Here is a 19222-nt window from a genome sequence, read left to right on the forward strand (position 1 = left end):
GCATCAATTCTTTGGTGTTCTGCCTTCTTTATGGTCAAGCCCTCACAACTGTATATGACCGCTTGACTGTACAGACCTTTGTCGACAGAGTAATGTCCTGCTTTTCAACACACTGTCTAGGTTTGTCATAACTTTCCTGCCAAAAAGCAATCATCTCCTTATTTCATGGCTGTAGTAACCATCCGCAGTGATTTTGGAGCCCAAGAAGAGGAAATCTGTCACTGCTTTCACCTTTTCCCCTTCTATTTGCTGTGAAGTAATGGGGCCAGATGCTATGATCTTAGTTTTTTTAATATTTAGTTTTAAGCTGGCTCTTTCACTCCCCTCTTTCACCCTCATCAAGGGGCTCTTTAGTTCTTCTTCACTTTCTGCCATTAGACTGGTATCATCTGAATATCTGAGGTTGTTGATGTTTCTCCCACATATCTTAATTCCAACTTTTAATTTACCCAGCCCGGAAATTCTCATGATGTATTCAGCATACAGGTTAAACAAACAGGGTGACCGCAGACAGCACTGTCGTACTCCTTTCTCAATCTTGAACCAATCAGTTGTCCCATATGGGGTTCTAATTGCTGCTTCCTGACCAGCATATAGGTTTCTCAGGAGACAGGTAAGATGGTCTGGTATTCTCATCTCTTTAAGAGCTTTCCACAATTTGTTATGATCCATACAGTCAAAGGCTTTAGCATAGTTGATGAAACAGAGGTAGATGTTTTTCTAGAATTCCCTAGCTTTCTCTATGATCCTGCGAATGTTGCCAATTTGATCTCTGGCTCTTCTGTCTTTTCTAAACTCAGCTTGGGCATCTGGAAGTTGTCGGTTTGCATAGTGCTGAAGCCTAGCATGCAAGATTTTAAGCATGACCTTACTAGCATGGGTGCTTAGTCGCTCAGTCATGTCCAACTCTTTGCGACCCCATGGACTGTAGCCAGCCAGGCTCCTCCGTCCATGGGAGTTCTCCAGGCAAGAGTACTGGAGTGGGTTGCCAGGCCCTCCTCTACTAGCATGGGAGATGAGTGCAATTGTTCGATGGTTTGACCATCCTTTAGTACTTACCCTTCTTGGGAATTGGGATGAGGAATGACCTTTTCCAGTCCTATGGCCACTGCTGGGTCTTCCAGATTTGCTGACCTATTGAGTGTTAACACCTTGATGGCATCATCCTTTAGGGTTTTGAATACCTCTACCAGAATTCCATCTGAAGAACTATGTGTGCCTGAAGAACTATGGATGGAGGGCCATAATATTGTACAGGAGGCAGTGAACAACACTATCCCAAAGAAAAAGAAAAGTAAAAAGGCAAAGTGGTTACCCGAGGAGGCTTTACAAATAGATGAGGAAAGAAGAGAAGCAAAAAACAAGGGAGAAGGGGAAAGGTACATCCAACTGAAGACAGAGTTCCAAAGAATAGCAAGGAGAGGCAAGATGCCTTCTTCAATGAAGAGTGCATAAAACTAGAGGAAAACAACAGAAGTGGAAAGACTAGAGATCTCCTCAGGGAAATTGAAGATATCAAGGGAATATTTTGCCCAAAGGTGGGCACAATAAAGGACGGAAACGGTAGAGACCTAGTAAATGCTGAAGAAATCAAGAAGAGATGGAAAGAATACACTGAAGAACTGTACAAAAAAGATCTTAATGAACTGGATCACTACAATCGTGTGGTCAGTCATGTAGAGCCAGACATTCTGGAGTGTGAAGTCGGGTGGGCCTTAGGAAGCACTGCTGTTAATAAAGCTAGTGTCCTGATTTAGGATTTGGAAAATGTAATCACCATATATCACAGGCTCATATGAATTGACATGAGAAAAGAAGTTTATCCATTGTATTAACTGAATCAAAATAGCTAAAACAAAGAATAGTGAGAACAAGCTAGAACTATCGTATGTTAAAGAATAATTTTAAACTATGATAATTAAAATAAAGTGGTACTAATGTAAGAGTAGACAGACCAGTACAACCAAATAAAACCTCAGGAACACACCCCAGTACAAGCATTTACTATATGATAAAACCAGCATCAGAAGTCAGTGGGGAAAAGAAGCATTATGAAATAAGTGGTGCTGAAACAACTATTAAGAAAAAAAACTTAGATTTTCAATTTATGCAATATTCCAAAAGAATGAAATATAGACAAATACTCCAGCTGATTAATGAGTTGAAAGTAAAAGAAAACTCAAACACAATTAGAAGAAAGTATAGGTGATAGATCTCAAGATTGGAAATGACTTCTTAAACATAAAAGCTAGGAAAGAAACCACAACAGGAAAAGAATGATAAATTGGACTTCGTAAAAATTTCAAACTTCTTTGTATTCTTTGGCTGAGTTTATAGATTATTCAACATCTATTTGGAGATCTCACAACCTGCATTGTCTGATATGGTAGCCACTAGCCACATGTGACTGTTTAAATATAATTGAAATAACCTTAAAAATCTCATTTCTCAGCTGCACTAGCCACATCTCAATTGCTCAGTAGTCACATGATGCTAGTGACTACTGTGTTAGGGCATTTCTAGAGCATTCCTATCAATGGCGAAAGTTCTATTGGATAGTGCTGATCCAAATGTTTAATTCAAATATTTACTTTTCAGCCCAACATTTCAAATTGGGTACCCAATTTTCCATTCATTCATCACTGCCTTGTGCCAAATATTGTGCTTGACACTAAGGAGAAAAACACAAACGACTTTCTGCCTTCATGAGTTTATGGTTTATGTATTAAACAAGAAACCACACAAATAAGTATATATTTACAATTGTGAAGAGTGCCATAAAATTTTTAGAGTGCTATAAACGTGTATAGCAGAACCTAACCAGGTCTATGTGGCAAGGGAGGCCTGACATGAGTCAGGGGAAGAATGTTCCAGGCCAAGGAAACAGCACATACAAATGCCCTGAGGTGAAACTGTACTAGATGCTTCTAGAAAATGAAAGATAAGTTATTGTGGCTGGAATACAGTGAGTCAGGGAGAGATTGGTAGGAGGTGAGAATATAAAGGTAGGCACTGGCCAGATTATACTGAACATTGTAAATTTTTAAAGATTATCAGCTATCAAAGATTACATTTTATTCACTCAAGTTATAAAGGAAGGAAGGTGATTTTTTATACTGTGGAAATATTGTCACAGAGGTTAAAAAGATGCATAATAAGAGTGTTTAATCAAAACAGCCTTTTTCCCTCTTATCTTTTAAGTATTTGTCACCTGTTTGTCCAAGTTTTTCTTATATAAACTCTTCCAGTGGGCTATATTCATATTCATTGGTAAAATCAATAAGTTAATTGCCTAAAAGAGAATGATCTTCCAGGATTCATTCTTCATAACAAGTCACCATTCATTAAGGACAATAGCTATTTGCAAGCCAGTTTAATGATGTAGTGTTTCTAGATCTAGAAATCAGCACCATGGGTGAATTATGAACACATATAAGTTCATGGATCAATAAGCCTCATGTTTTGAATGTCACCAGCATGCTGCAGTGTTTAACAAATAGGTAAATGAACTAGAAGGAGCAGTGAATTGATAACATTTGCTCTGTTTAAGGGCCCCTCCATTTACTTTTAAGCTTTGGCTGAGAAAAGAGGCTTGGCATTGGAAGCATATTCCTTATTTTTTCTTCTGACCATACCCCCCCTCATTTCCAAGGAATTCATTTATCAGAAGATCATCTTAGTTATGAGAACCTAAACTGCCAAGTGAATCCAGATATAAGTGGAAGTTGGAACATCTAAACTCTATAACTCAGTTAACCATTCTATAACTGGGTTTGTCACATCATCTATCAACTAAGGCTAATAATAATTGACATCTTCCTGCTTGTGGTGAGAATGAATGAGAATGTTTGAAGTAGGGCTTTCCTGGTGGCTCAGATGGCAAAGAATCTGCCTGCAGTGCAGGAGACTTGGGTTCAATCCCTGAGTTGGGAAGATCACCTGGAGAAGAGAATGGCTACTCACTCCAAAATTCTTGCCTGGAGAATTCCATGGACAGAGAAGCCTGGAGGGCTATAGTCCATGGGGTTGCAAAGAGTCGGACATGATGGGCAACTAACACTTCCACCTTTTTTCACTTTCAATATAAAGTGGGTAATAAAGGTGTGGTGTCAATGAAGAATCCATCTGTAACTTACATATTTTGATGCATTAATTGAACATTATTAATGTCTAGGTACATTTATAAGTGTCCTATAAATAGGACTTTTAGGACATCCATTTATTCATCCCACAAATATTTATTGAATGCTTACTTGAACTCAGGCACTGTTCTAGTCATTGAGGAAATAGCAATGAATAAAGAAGACTAAATCCTTGTTTCATAGATCTTATATTATAGTTATGAGAGGCAGACAATAAACCCCCAATTTTTTTAAACAGTATGATAGAAGCTGGTAAGTGTTATGGAGAAATTTTTAAGCAGGTTAAAACAAGATAGGAATGTGCAACAGAAGTGGACTTTTAAATATTGTGGTCAGGGGAAGCCTCACTGAGAAGGTGGCATTTGAGTAAAGAATTAAATGAAGTAAGGAGTGGGCCATATTGACATTGGAGAGAAGTTTCCAGGCATAGAAATAGTGATGAATGGAGTTGTGGGATATGGTAATGGGAGGGAGGTAAGGTAAGAGAGGTAAGAGAGAGATGGTAGAGAACCAGACTGTGAGAAAGTAGGTCTTTGTCAGGACACTGGCTTTTTTTTTTTAATTAGTTTATTTTCTATTTTTTAACTTTGGCTTTTATTCTGAGCAATGTGAAAGCCATTGATGGCAGGTGGGGAGGACATGAACATTAGTGGAATATAAACAGTTTACTTCCCTGATGCAGAAAAAGTAAATGTATAGGTTATAGCAATAACAATGATTTAGGCAGTTACAATGCAAATGCCCTTGAACCTCTCCCACTTTCTTTTTACTAATGCAGCAAAATACTAGGGTAAAAGTCAGCCTGAGTAAATGAAAAAAGATGAATTATAGACTATTTCCAAAGGAAATACAATCATATTACCTTTGATGCTTATAAAAGCAACAATGAAGCTACCAGGATTGCCTAGTAGAGGGCTTGCTTTAGTAAATATTTATGAATGATTCGAAATGAGTCCATTGTTTGTAGGTTCCTAAATGTCTGCAAAGATTCTGTTCAACTGAATCATTGGAATGATCAGCCCTTCAATTTCCTTTTCATTGTTAATTTGCTTGGCAGATCCTCTATTCTATACACACTGAAAAGGTTAAGCTTCAGTCCAGCCCCTGTCCAAATGATAACAAATTCTGAACTTGTGAAATTCAATGAATAAAGATTTACTGTAGCATTAGTGTCCATTTAGAGCCACATAGATTCCTACCTATCTGACAACCTAACGAAGCAGAGTTCACAAAATGAACAAGTTCTAATGAACTGAATATGTTACAGAGAAGTTAATTGCCCTCTGGTCAGTGATAAGGCAACTTGAAAAGAAGTGAGTCTGAACATTTTAAGCTGCCACTGCAGACCATTGACATCTACCCTTAGGACTCTGTCCCTGGACTCTTTGTTGTCTGTACAGTCTAGAATTTGGTTGATGACAATAGCTAAGTAACATTTATTGAGAGTGCTAGCTACTAAACCCTAAGCACTGTGCCGATATGATCGTGATAGCATGTGATGATCCTCACAACAACTCTCTACTCATCCCATCTAACACATGAGGAAACAGGATCCAGGAGTTGCACTGATTTGTAAATGGCAAAGTCAAGGTTAGACCAAAGTTGTCTGATTCTTTCACCTTAACCACTTCATGTGTTCTAAATACTACATTAAGGGACTTCCCTGGTGGTCTAGTGGCTATGACTCTGTGCTCCCAATGCAGGGGGCCTGGGTTCGATCCCTGGTCAGGGAACTAGATCCCACAGGCCATAACTAAAAGATCCTGCATGTCTCAATGAAGACTGGAGATCCCACGTACCACAACCAGGGCCTGGCACTGTCAGGTAAATAAATATTTTTAAAATAGCTAAATATTACATTAATCAGGCACTTGGAGGTCTTGCACCTAGGTCAGTAGTACTAGTAATACTGCTTGGATGATGATGTCAGGCATGTTATTTGTAGTCAGAACACTGGGTATTAATATGACTCCCAAATTTCTTCCAACCACATTTCGACTTCCCCTCATTTATTTGTGAAATGGAGATGAGAATGTCTACCAAACAGGGTTGTCACAGGGATTTAGTTAAAATAATATACATGGGAGTACCTAGGGCCATACCTGACACGTATTAACTAAACTATGCTGTTGCTGCTGCTGTTTAGTCACTAAGTTGTGTCTGATTCTTTGTGACCCTGTGGACTGCAACCCTCCAGGTTCCTCTGTCCATGGGATTTCCCAGGGAAGAATACTGGAATGGGTTGCCATTTCCTTCTCCAAGGGATCTTCCTGAGCCAGGGGTCTAACCCACATTTCCTGCATTGTAGGCAGATTCTTTACCACTGAGCCACCTGGAAGGCCATTAACTAATCTATGCATGCGTGCATGTATGAGTGCATACTAAGTCACTTCAGCCATGTCCAACTCTTTGCAACCCTATGGACTGTAGCCCACTAGGCTCCTCTGTCCATGGGATTCTCCAGGCAAGAATACTAGAGTGGGTTGCCATGCCCTCCTCCAGGGGCCCTTCCCCACCCAGGGATTGAATCCCCATCTCTAGTGTCTCCTGCACTGGCAGGCAGGTTCTTTACCACTAGTGCCACCTGGGAAGCCCCTAACTAATCTATATATGTTGCCAAATCCTTTTGGATAGCCTACCCTGAACTAGCTGTCCCTTTTCATCAAAGCAATAATATAGATGCTGTCCCTAAGAGGATATATATTTGTAAATTCATTTTAAGGACTAGGAAAATATGGGTTTTCCCTATATCATTCATATTCCCTTTTTCAATCCGGCTTTCAACCAAGGGCATGCATCTAATAGGTAAAAGTTAAATAGTGAAGAAATGTTCCAAAGAAATCAATGTCCTTGATCTTCACAATCACCAACTGAGCCAGCTAGAATGGCCCTTACCTGGCTGGCAAAGCTAGGATCAGTGAATGCTGTGTTTAGTCCTTTAAGACAATTTAACTTCATTTTTTTTTTTTTGCTAGCTTTTATTTTTATTCCTTTAAAGGGAATAGGCCCCAAAAGTAAAATAAGTTAACATTTCATGTGTCCATATCTGACACCTTGAGCCTGGCTGTCAGGAGGGTGCCACAGCTTCCAGTTCAGAAAGATAAAAGATCCATTAATAGCCAAAGGAAGAAAAAAAGCAACCCACACACAAGCAGTGTGACTGTCATTTACACTTCTTTGTAACAGTCTAGACATACTGTATGGAGTATTATCCAATGTGATAATTGGTAAGTAGATCTTTGCCCATGTACTGGGCTTACCTATGAATTATAATTCAGGGGTTGCATACCATTATTGGTTGGCTTGCCTGTAGCCTTTCTAGATTCAAGAGAAGTTGTACTATTCTCTCAGAAAACAGAGATCTTAGAGGGTAACCCCATATAATAGACAATTATGGCATATGAAACATTAGCTTGGAATTTATATAGCACATAATTCTATGAGAATGTGAGTCCCAATTTTCAATTGGCTCTGTGTTTGGTTTTAGACTCCAGTTTTGAAGATCATTTGGGCATTACTATTTATTTAAAATCCATTTCTTTTCAAAAATAAGTTAGAATCGTGTGGTTGACAGATTGAAACCTGTGAAAGCCCAATCTTATGACTACTGCATTTGCTGCCAATTGAAAGATAAAGGTGACTGCCCATCTGAAAAAGCAGTTTTTCATTGTTTAGTATTTTATGCACCAATTCCAGACATCAGAAAACTGTTTTCATCAGACTGATATTTTTGCCAGCTTTTCAGCACATCCGGATGTTTCATTAGCAGAGTAAAGAGGGAAGGTGCTAAGAGGAGGCTATGTATGAGCAGTGTCCTGGAGGGAGAGGTGGTTGCAGCATCTTCAATCTAGAGAAAATCTGTTCATAAAATTTGCTGAATGAGGGGAGAAAGGGGACGAGAAGGGAACCTCTTAGTGAAACTAATCCACACTTAAAAATTATTCATCAGTGAAAAAGAAACATGTATACAGAAAAGCAAAAATCGGGGGCAAAAATACACTGAACTAACAGCAGAGACCAGAAAGCAGCAAAGTGCATTTTAAATCAAAGTAGTGTCTATGGTACAGGGAATTTAAAAGGACCTCATGTGGGGAAAAATATTTCCTGGGTGCCCTGGGGCTACTGTTCCAAACGCCTACTCCCTTGGTGTTCCTGGCTTCCATTGCCTCCAGCTGTGGTGCATCCCCCTCCAGCTCAACAGGAGCAGTCTTGTAAGCACCTGAGAGCTAGCAAAAGAGCCACATGAAACCCGTGCCAGTGACTTTCATCATCAGCCTAAGGAGCCGTGATTCATCTGCACATCCCTATTCCACGGCAAGCAAGAAGTTGAGCATCTTTATATTTACCCTTGTTAAGCATCGACACTAGAGCTTCTTGTCAGCTTTAAGGACCTTGGAAGGGCTTTAATTTTTTTTTCCATATTGGGTGTGGAATGAAGTGTCTATATGCTCAGTTAATCACTCCAGCCCCTTCTCTTTGCAGTTAACTCTCTTGTAACACCTATTGCAGGTTTAACAAGTGTAACAGTCAGTTGTTTTGTGTGCCTATTCCTCCTACTAAGCTCTGAGCTCCTAAAAACAGGAAGAGTTGGTTTTAGCTTTTTACTTCCCAGGCACCTAACACAGTGCTGTGTACCTACAGTCAGCCCTTTGTATCCTCACATTCCACATCTGTGGATCCAACCAACCACAGATCAAAAATATTTGGAAAAAAACAAAGAATTCCAGAAAGTTCCTAAGGGCAAAACTTTAATTTGGCACACCCCTCATAACTATTTACATAGCATTTATATTATACTTATAACTGTGTACATGGTATTTACATTGTATTAGTTCCCTGGTCAGTAGTAAAGAATCCTTCTGCCAATGCAGTTCGATCCCTGGGTGGGAAGATCCCCTAGAGGAGGGCATGGCAACCCACTCCAGTATTCTTGCCTGGGAAATCCCATGGACAGAGAAGCCTGGCAGGCTACAGTCCACAAGGTCACAAAGAGTTAGACAGGCTGTTAGACTAAACAACAAAGGCATTATAAGTAATCTAGAGATGATAAAGTATACAGGAGGATATGCATAGGTTATGTGCAAATACTATACCATTTTATATAAAGGAGTGAGTCCCCTCGTGGCTCAGATGGTGAAGAGTCTGCCTGCAATGCAAGAGACTAGGTCCGATCCCTGGGTCAGGAAGATCCCCTGGAGAAGAGAGTGGCAAGCTACTCCAGTATCCTTGCCTAGAGAATCCTGCAGACAGAGGAGCCTAGCAGGCTAGAGTCCATGGGGTCACAGAGTCGGACACAACTGAGCGGACTCACACTTTCACTTTTGAGTGGATTTGGGTATCCATGGGTGTCCTGGGGCCAATCACCCTCAGATACCAAGGGATGACTGCATTCTCAAGTCTCCCTTCCTCCTGGAACCCCTGTGTACCACATCATTCCTCTACCAGAGAATGAAGCTTTTATGTGATTTATTTATTGGAACAACCCTGGCTAGATTCTGGAGTCTGGAATAAATGGTGAAGGCCTAGGAATGAAAGAGAGCTACTTATCACTATATACAGGAAGTTACTTAGTATATGCCTCAAATAATGCCATTCGGGACAATTAAGTTCTAGTCACTTCTACAGATTCTCAAAAAAAGTGGTTCTGAAAATTTAGTATGCTTCAGAATCACCCAGATTAAGTATGGCATAATCCTAGACTCTGAGGAAATTCTGCTTTAACAGGTGGGACTGAAGAATATACAAGTTTAATAACTCTCCAGTAATTGATTCAAACTCTACAGGTAATTTTCAGAAGTGAAAATCACTGCCCTGCTTTAGACATTTTGTCACCATAAGAATACCAGCTTCTATTGTGAGAGTTAGGACTAGACAAGTATGTTAGGAGAATTTTTTAAAGTACAAACAAATTCATGTCGGTAAGCCTTTGTTAATTGTGTGTTCAGAAATGTACATGATGTGATAAATTCAAAAAAATATAAGAAATAGTTATTTTCCTGGAGGAATGGTCTTGCTGAGGAAGAAGGAAACTTCAAAAGAGTGATATCAATTTATCAGTTCAGTTCAGTCACTCAGTCATGTCTGACTCTTTGCTACCCCATGGACTGCAGCATGCCAGGCTTCCCTGTCCATCACCAACTCCTGGAGCTTGCTCAAACTCATGTCCATTGAGTCGGTGATGCCATCCAACCATCTCATCCTCTGTCATCCCCTTTTCCTCCTGCCTTCAATCTTTCCCAGCATCAGGGTCTTTTCCAATGAGTCCATTCTTCGCATCAGGTGGCCAAAGTATTAGAGCTTCAGCTTCAACATCAATCCTTCCAATGAATATTCAGGACTGATTTCTTTTAGGATTGACTGGTTGGATCTCCTTGCAGTCCAAGGGAGTCTCAAGAGTCTTCTCCAGCACCACAGTTCAAAAGCATCAATTCTTCGGTGCTCAGCTTTCTTTATGGTCCAACTGGCACATCCATACATGCTGCTGCTGCTGCTGCTGCTGCTGCCAAGTCAATTCAGTTGTGTCTGACTCTGTGAGACCCCATAGACGGCAGCCCACCAGGCTCCCACATTCTTGGGATTCTCCAGGCAAGAACACTGGAGTGGGTTGCCATTTCCTTCTCCAATGCATGAAAGTGAAAAGTGAAAGTGAAGTCGCTTAGTCATGTCCAACTCTTTGCGACCCCATGGACTGCAGCCTACCAGGCTCCTCCGTCCATGGGATTTTCCAGGCAAGAGTACTGGAGTGGGGTGCCATTGCCTTCTCCGCATCCATACATGACTACTGGAAAAAACGTAGCTTGGACTAGACAGACATTTGTCAGCAAACTAATGTCTCTGCTTTTTAATATGCTGTCTAGGTTGGTCATAGCTTTTCTTCCTAGGAGCAAGCATCTTTTAATTTCATGGCTGCAGTCATCATCTGCAGAGATTTTGGAGCCCACGAAAATACAGTCTGTCAATGAATACTGGAGTGGGTAGCCAGTTCCCTTCTGCAGGGGATCTTCCCAACCCAGGGATTGAACCAAGGTCTCCCGCATTGCAGGCGTATTCTTTACCATCTGAGCCACCAGGGAAGCCCTATCTATTTTATACATCATATCAGTAGTGTATATGTATCAATCTCCCAAAACCTTCCACCCCTCTTCCACTTTGATATCCATGTATGTTTTTCCCTTCATCTGTATCTCTGTTCCTGCCCTGCAAATAGGATCATCTATACCATTTTTCTAGATTCTACATATATGCATTAGTATAGGACATTTATTTTTCTCTTTCTGACTTTCTTCACTCTGTGTGACACTCTTTAAGTCCATCCATGTCTCTACAAATGACCCAATTTCATTCTTTTTTATTGGTAATATTCCATTGTGTATATATACACCACATCTCCTTTGTCTATTCCTGTTGATGGACAGTAGAAACTAAGACAACATTGTAAAGCAAGCATACTCCAATAAAAATTGATTTTTTAAAAAGTGGTAACTAATAGAATACTCTCTTCAAATGCTAACCAATGTAGTACTGCAGGAAGATTCAGGAAGGAAAGATTTATGAACAAAATAGTTTGAATTTCACTGATGTGTCATGTAAACTCAGAGAGAGTGATAGATAAATCATGAGAAATATGTGAATTTCATAGATTCTAAACTCAAAACATGGACAGTTACCTTTGGCTATATTCTAGCTTTTTCTCCATTTGTGCGTATTTTAAATTATGTTGTTTCTTCTGAAGCTAAATTTCAAAAATTTCTTTTTCAGATGGTTTGACTGATTGTGTGGACCCGGATTGTTGTCAACAAAGCAACTGTTATGTCAGTCCTCTCTGCCAGGGCTCACCAGATCCTCTTGACCTCATTCAGCAAAGCCAATCTCTCTTCTCTCAGCACACTTCAAGACTCTTCTATGATCGAATCAAATTCCTTATTGGCAAGGACAGTACTCATGTCATTCCTTCAGAGATCTCATTTGACAGCAGGTATATATGTATTTATTTTATTCCTTAATGAACAGTGGTCATGTTTTTCTTTAACTGTGAAAGAAACACACACACACACACACACAAAACTCACATGATGTATATTATTCGTGGTGAAGTATAAACAAGGCTTTTAATGACAAAAACAGAAGTATAATTTACAAATTTATTGTTTAGCTTTGGGATTCATCCCTTGAAAAATTTTTGAATTTCAGAAACTAAATTTTAAGTTTCATTCTATGGGTGTAAAATGTTTCCATATGAGAGAATTGGGTGCATTTGATGTTCTAAAGTGAAATGCAAGACTTGCGAAAATCTGTCTTCTAGGGAAGCTCAAATGTGTGAATTGTCACTAAAGATCTAAGAACAAAATTCAACCCATTAGATGAAAAATTTTTTAAAAATTAACTTACTTATTTGAAATGTAATAACATGAATTTGCTCATTGTCCTTCTCTGCTTCATCTTCAGCAATGATACATTTTAGTCATTAGCACTAGATATAAGTAAGTCACTGAAGTCAATATTTCTGATTGCTTAAAAATGTCCTCTTTTTCTCATGCCACAATTAAACATGTTTAAATATTGTTGTTAGACAGTAAGGATATTTATCTCTCAAAATAGAAAGTCCAGCAGTTGTGGGGTTTGGGGGTTGGCTGAGCTAAGACTTCAGTAACATCATCAAGGCCCCAGGTCCTTTCCATTTCTCTAGTCTACCACCTTCAGCAGAAACTTCATTCTCAGGTTGATAGAAAGATGGCTGTGGCAGCTGCAAGTTCAATTCAGATGCAATAAAGACCAAAGGATAAAAAAGAAATATCCCCCCAAGCATGGAATATAGAGTCTTCCCTTCATTCTGTTTCTGATATTTCAGTAGCTTCTAGACTATTACAAACAGAAAGTTAAAAAAAAAAAAAAAAAACATGGAAAGTATTTGTCCGGGAGGACTTGTCTACATCCCACCCACACAGTCGCATTCTGGTGGGTATTATCAGTCCCTGAGAAAAGCTCACTCAAGAGTTTATATTGATCTGAGAGACAATCTAAGAAAATTGCAATTCAGTCTTGACCCCTGTACACAGTAGAAAAGGGGTAAAAAACACGTGCATGGAAATTTAAAACAGTCAACATCCTTCTCCCAAAGTGTATACCAGGACTGTTATTGAAACTTAAAAATTTCTCATTATGTTTATTTTTCTTTCTTCTTGATCTGTTATTTTTTGTTCTGTTATTTTTTTATTTTTATTTATTTATTTATTTATTTGGCTGCACTGGGTCTTTGTTGCTGTGCACCAGCTTTCTCTAGCTGCGGCGAGCAGGGGCTGCTCTCTGTTGTAGTCCACAGACTTCTCGTTGCAGTGGTTTCTTTTGTTGTGGGACACAGGCTCTGGGTGCATAGGTTTCGGTAGTTGTGGAGCGTGGGCTCAGTAGTTGTGGCTCACAGGCCCTGGAGCATTTGGACTTGGAGAGTTGTGGTGCACAGGCTTAGTTGCTTCTCATTATGTTTATTATGTGCAGTTCTAACCCTTTAAATCTTTAGACAGAACCCCAAACTCAAATGCTGATGCACTACAAGAAAGACCTTCTCTACCAGAGGATCTAGTCAAAGTTTGCCTTCTTCCAAGAGACTCAGTCATCCCCATTTTGAAGTATCTCCCCCAGTTCAATAACAAGTCTGGGATAATTTCAAATGACTGCAGTCAAAGTATTTATTTAGATAGTAGAGACTTATTTATTGCACTCCAGAGGAACAAAGGAAACAAAAAACCTTCTTCATGCTTAAGGAAATACAGTTGAAATGAAGAAAACAAGATAAATGAAATAACAACTTCCATGACATGGAGATACATATTTAAATGACTCACTGAACTCAAGTAAAGGGAGAAAGTCAGGACCTGAGAGAGACAGGAGCCAAGTTATTGTGACCCAGAGGAGGGTGTTTGAGCAATAAACTTAGAAAAGTGAAGAGAAATTCCAGCCCCTGTGGTTCAGCTTCATGCTTCAGCAGTGTTTGCCAGAGTGAACAAACCTATTACTTGTGATGCTTAATGCCCTTCTCCTCCTCCTGGCTTGATTGAGTTTTCCTTATTCTTTTGTAAAAGGCTCCAAGTTATCAAGTAGCTCTGAAAGTCCCATTTGAATTCAGAACTACAGTCTCCTTCACCCAGTGGTCTCAGCTCTGACACACATCTCTAATCTGTCAGAAAAAGGAAATAGTTGAGGACAAGCAATCTAACTATATTTCCTCTAAAAAATCAATACATAATACAGTGTTATTCAGAGTATCTCTGGATAAAATAAATCCAACTCTGATCATGTAGAGTATAAGTAATAATAGTTATAAGCTCTTACATCTCTATTGTACTTTTTAGTTTGTGCAGCTTTCAAACAAATATTATTTTATCGTATCCTCACAGTATCCCTGTGAAGTAGGTATTGTCTTGGTGCATTTTATATATGAGGAAACTGAGGTTCAGAGAGATTAAATAATTGTCCAACATCACACAGCCAGTAGCCTTGTTTTGTAGCAACTCTTTTTTTTTAAATTAGAGGATAATTCCTTTACAATGTTGTGTTGGTTTCTGCCATACAACAACACAAATCAGCTGTAAGTATATATATGTATATCACCTCCCTCTTGAGCTTCTCTCCTACCCACCCCCTATCCCACCCCTTTAGGTTATCACGGAGCACCGGGCTGAGCTCCCTGTATTTTATAGAGGCTTCCCACTAGCTATCCATTTTACACACGGTAGTGTATATATGTCAATGCTACTCCCTCAGTTCATCCCACATTCTCCTTCCCCTTGTGTCCACAAGTCCATTCTCTACATCTGTGTGTCCATTCCTGCTCTGCAAATATGTTCATCAGTATCAGTTTTCTAGATCCCAAATATATGCACTAATATATAGTATTTGTTTTTCTCTTTCTGACTTACTTCACTCTGTATAACAGGCTCTAGGTTCATCCACCTCACTAGAAGTGACTCAAATTCACTCCTTTGATGGCTGAGTAGTATTCCATTGTATAAATGTACCACATCTTCTTTATCCATTCATCTGTCAGTGGACATCTAGGTTGCTTCCATGTCCTGACTATTGTAAATAGTGCTGCAGTGAACATTAGGATACATGTGTCTTTTTCAGTTATGATTTTCTCATGATATATGCCCAGTAGTGGGTCACATGGTAGTTTTATTCCTATGTAGTAACTCTTGTAATCTTTCTGTTACACCACTGCTGCCCCCTTTCAACTTGGTTTTAAATAAGCCAAGTGACTGAGATCTAATTTATACAGGATGAATGACATCTGGTTGAATGACATCTGGAAACAAGGCAATATTGTAAAATCCACCTCATTTGAACACATTTCAATGATGTTTTGATGATATTATTTACAAAGTTCAAGCCAGTGGTAATGAACTTCTTGGTAGAACAACTGGTAAAATGGGCCTTTTGCTACATGTAAATTGTTATTAAGCACTTCTTTGTGTCAAATCTCATACTAAGCTTTTACATGTGTTATTTGATCCTTACAAAAACCTGATATGGTAGGTACCATTGTGATCCCCACTTTTCGGGTAAGAAAACAATAACTGAGATGTCAAGTTGCTTGCCCAAGGTCACAATCAGTGAGTGTCAGAGCCAGGATCTGAACACAAACAGGTTCATACTGAGAGCCAGACTTCTAAACCACTATGTTGAGCCACTTTGGCTCCTTAGAGAGCTGGGCTAAAGACTTTTGATCTTTATATATATCTGACTGTGGGGTTGCTCTCCTCAGACAGATCTAGAACACAGGTACTGTAATCAGGGAATCCAATATGCTCTTAGGTTTTTGCCACATAATTGAGTGATAGCTGGGGAGGCAGATGAAAAAAATCATTGCAAGGCGCTCATTTGCCTACTGGCAAACTGTGAGCCACACGGAGGACTTGCTGCTGAGTGTTGCCACTATCGGAGGCCTGTGAGTTAAAGATGGTGGCATATAGGTGACTAACTGTTGCAAGGACGCATAAAGGTTAAATAGCTGTTCATCCTTGTGCATCCAAGTGAGACTAGCTTTCTTGTTGTGAGTTCTCTGCACTGATATGTGAGAGCACGTGGAATGTGGACCTCGTGTGCCCCTGATGATGTGATGTCACTGGCAACATGCCATTTGCCCACAGTAGAGTCTCCCAGCAAGCCTGTCAGTTACCGTTTTTTCCTTAAATACATTTTACCCTGTAGCCTGAGTTTCTTTCTTTTTTTTTTCAACCGACTCCAAGCATGACTACAAAGTAAACCACATATTCTGTGCACCCTGTATGACTTATTACTTTTTAATAATGTAAATAGGTGAACAGAAGCATTATTGATCTTCAGTGTCTAAGCATTTAATCACTATTAATAATGTAAAAGGTTTTTATAAATATGTAAAAACAAGAGTACATTAAACTAAACGACAGCAGTAATTTGCAAAGCCAGACATTTCACTCACCATCACTAATGGAGAAGTGCATTTAAAAAACAAAATCCTACCGGGGTTAGTGCAACCGCTGACAGCAAGGTCTGGCCAAACTCATTTGTCTGTTTTGTAGCCACAAGAGGCTGATCCGCACATCAATCCACGTCTAGTGTCTACATCAGGCCTTACTTATTATCAGCCCACAGCTGTATTTTGTTTGGCCCAACATTTAGAAACTAAGAGATCTAACATAAAAATTGGAATGTCTTCATTCTCTAGAAAATTGACAAAATTTGACATCTCTGGTATAGGTGTTCCGGAGTTGAGGGCCAGCCACCCCTCTGGAATGACGATGACATGCCTCTCTATCTCACCAGTCACTGGCTCCCTTGCTCCTGGCTCAACTCCCGCACTTTTAATGTCCTGCCTGACCCTGCTGGCATTTGAGTTTGTAACATCTGGACTACACAGCTTCTCTAGCTTTCCGTGGAAAGACCTCAAGTGTTTTGTTTTGTTTTTCTTTCTGATCTGTTTCCCTGAGAGTCTGTAAAAATCCTATCTTAACTAAGAGGAAAAAAAGTGACTGAGCATGAACTAGAAATCAGATTAATGGAAGGATATTACCACCAATAGTTCACTAAGGGGCCTGTGTGCACCTCTTGAGTAAGTTGATAGACACTCTGCCTCACACCTTAGGCTAATAGACTCCCAGGTCCCACCATAGTGGAAACAAAATGTCCACTTTCTGTGAGAAAGATGTGGATGTTAAGAGCCATTTTACTATTATGTTTGTCACCTAGAGTAAGTTTTAAGAATAATTTAAAGATCTTAAAATTTGCAGCGCTGCTGCTGGGTGTGTCTCATGCACCTGCTTCTACTGGAATCCTTAGCCTAGTTGAAAAGCACTAAGCACACGAGGGCTTCTCTGGTGGCTCGGGGGTAAAGAATCTGTCTGCAATGCAGGAGACATGGGTTCAATCCCTGGGTCAGGAAACTCCCCCGGAGAAGGAAGTGGCAACCCACTCCACTGTTCTTGCCTGGAGAATCCCATGGACAGAAGAACCTAGTGGCCTACAGTCCATGGGGTCACAAAGGGTCAGACACGACTGAGCGACTAAACAAAAACAAAGCCCATGACAGTGGTGTTAACAGGCTACAAAATGAAGAGGTTGAACAGGGTGATAGGTTTCTTCTAGTTCTAACTTTCTGTGAAGTTGCTATATTTCAAATTCTCATGCCACCCTGGGATGTGCAGTATAGAAGCTCTGAACCATCCTCACTGCTAAATCTGATTTCTGTGAGGACAAGGATCAAGTCTGATTTGTTCTCTTGTTTTGATATCTATCACTGTATAGCAAATTCCTCCAAAATATAGTGGATTAAAATAATTGATTATGGTTAGATTTCTTGATTCTGTGGGTTAGAAAATAAGGCAGGGGAAAAAAGGAAAGGATGGAAGGATAAGAAATTCTGACAGGGTGTGGCCAGGATGACTTGTCTTTTCCCCATGATATTTATTTAGGCTTTCAGTTAATCTAACTCAGCTGGGAGCTAGAAGAGCTGGATAGCCTCCAGGAATCCCTCTTCCTGCTTAAATACTCTCCATTCAGGCTTCCTATGGGCATGGAAGCCAGGTTTGAGTTTGTCTGAGCTCAGAACTCCAAGTTGGAGTATTCCAAGAGACAGGAACTAGAAGGTGCCAGTCTCTTAAGACCTGAGTCCAAAATCATACCAGTGTCACTTGTGTTATATACTATGTATTAAAGTAGTCCCAGAGATTGTTCAGATTCAAAGGGAGGGTCATAAATCCTACCTCTTGCTAAGAGAAGTATCAAATAATGTATGGCTATCTTTAATCTACCATACCACCATATCCCCAGATTCTAACACAGGATTTGGCAGAAAAGAGGTTTAAAAAAATGAGTGGATGAGTGACTAACATAGATGCAGTGATATTGAAGTGCTCTTCTCATATCTACTCATGAAAAACTCATTTTGGTTGCCTAGAACACACAGATGATATTAGGACCTCAAATAAGTTAATTCCCAAATGTCGGAGCAGCCTAAAGTTAAGGTTACTGATCTCCAAATAGCACAGGAACAAATTCATAAAAGATGAAGTGATTATATAACAGTAACAAAGTAATTACTCTTGTTTTTTTTTTTTTTTAACTTACGAGATATTCCACCACTGGCAGAGCCTGTCCATAATTGACATCGTTTATAACTTTGTGTAAGCATCAATAATGCTCTCTGCCTTCAGTGGACTTGATAATCAAAACTTAGAACCAAGAAAAAATTAGAAAATAATGAGCAGTATCAGGGAGTCAGTAGGAAGACGGCTGTGAGCTGGCTCACTTTGGTGTTCCAGCTCATGAGAAAACCCAAGACAAGCTCCCAAAACAAACTGAGGTACTGCAAATGCCTTGAGCATGGCCTTCTTGGCAAACTCTTTATTTACCCAAGTCCTTCCCTTCGTTTATGATACTCCTCTCAATAATGAAATCTTGATGCACACACCTGATTATTCATGATACCAGGTAACAGCCATAATTACTTATCATAACTTATTTAATAAAATATGCTTTTCTGCACTTAGTTGATTTGGGAACATATACCATGTGAAATCCTGTGAATGGCAAAATGAGTTATTAAATCA

At 39.6% G+C, this 19222-nt stretch overlaps 1 protein-coding gene and 1 non-coding gene across 3 annotated transcripts in view; both read left to right on the forward strand.

The window, feature by feature from the left end:
* Positions 1-19222, forward strand: part of TENM1 (teneurin transmembrane protein 1) — a 795886-nt gene that overhangs the window by 600651 nt on the left and 176013 nt on the right. For both annotated transcript variants that reach the window (XM_081563742.1, XM_081563743.1), the window contains one exon: positions 11901-12117. In XM_081563742.1, coding sequence (XP_081419868.1) covers positions 11901-12117 — 217 coding nt within the window. The remainder of the gene's footprint in view (positions 1-11900; positions 12118-19222) is intronic.
* On the forward strand, positions 5803-5875 carry TRNAG-CCC (transfer RNA glycine (anticodon CCC)). The gene has a single exon. It is a non-coding gene; the product is annotated as a tRNA-Gly (tRNA).

The sequence above is a fragment of the Giraffa tippelskirchi genome, chromosome X (genome assembly GCF_054371585.1).
Source record: "Giraffa tippelskirchi isolate mGirTip1 chromosome X, T2T-mGirTip1v1.2.pri, whole genome shotgun sequence".
In the NCBI taxonomy this organism is placed as follows: Eukaryota; Metazoa; Chordata; class Mammalia; order Artiodactyla; family Giraffidae; genus Giraffa; species Giraffa tippelskirchi.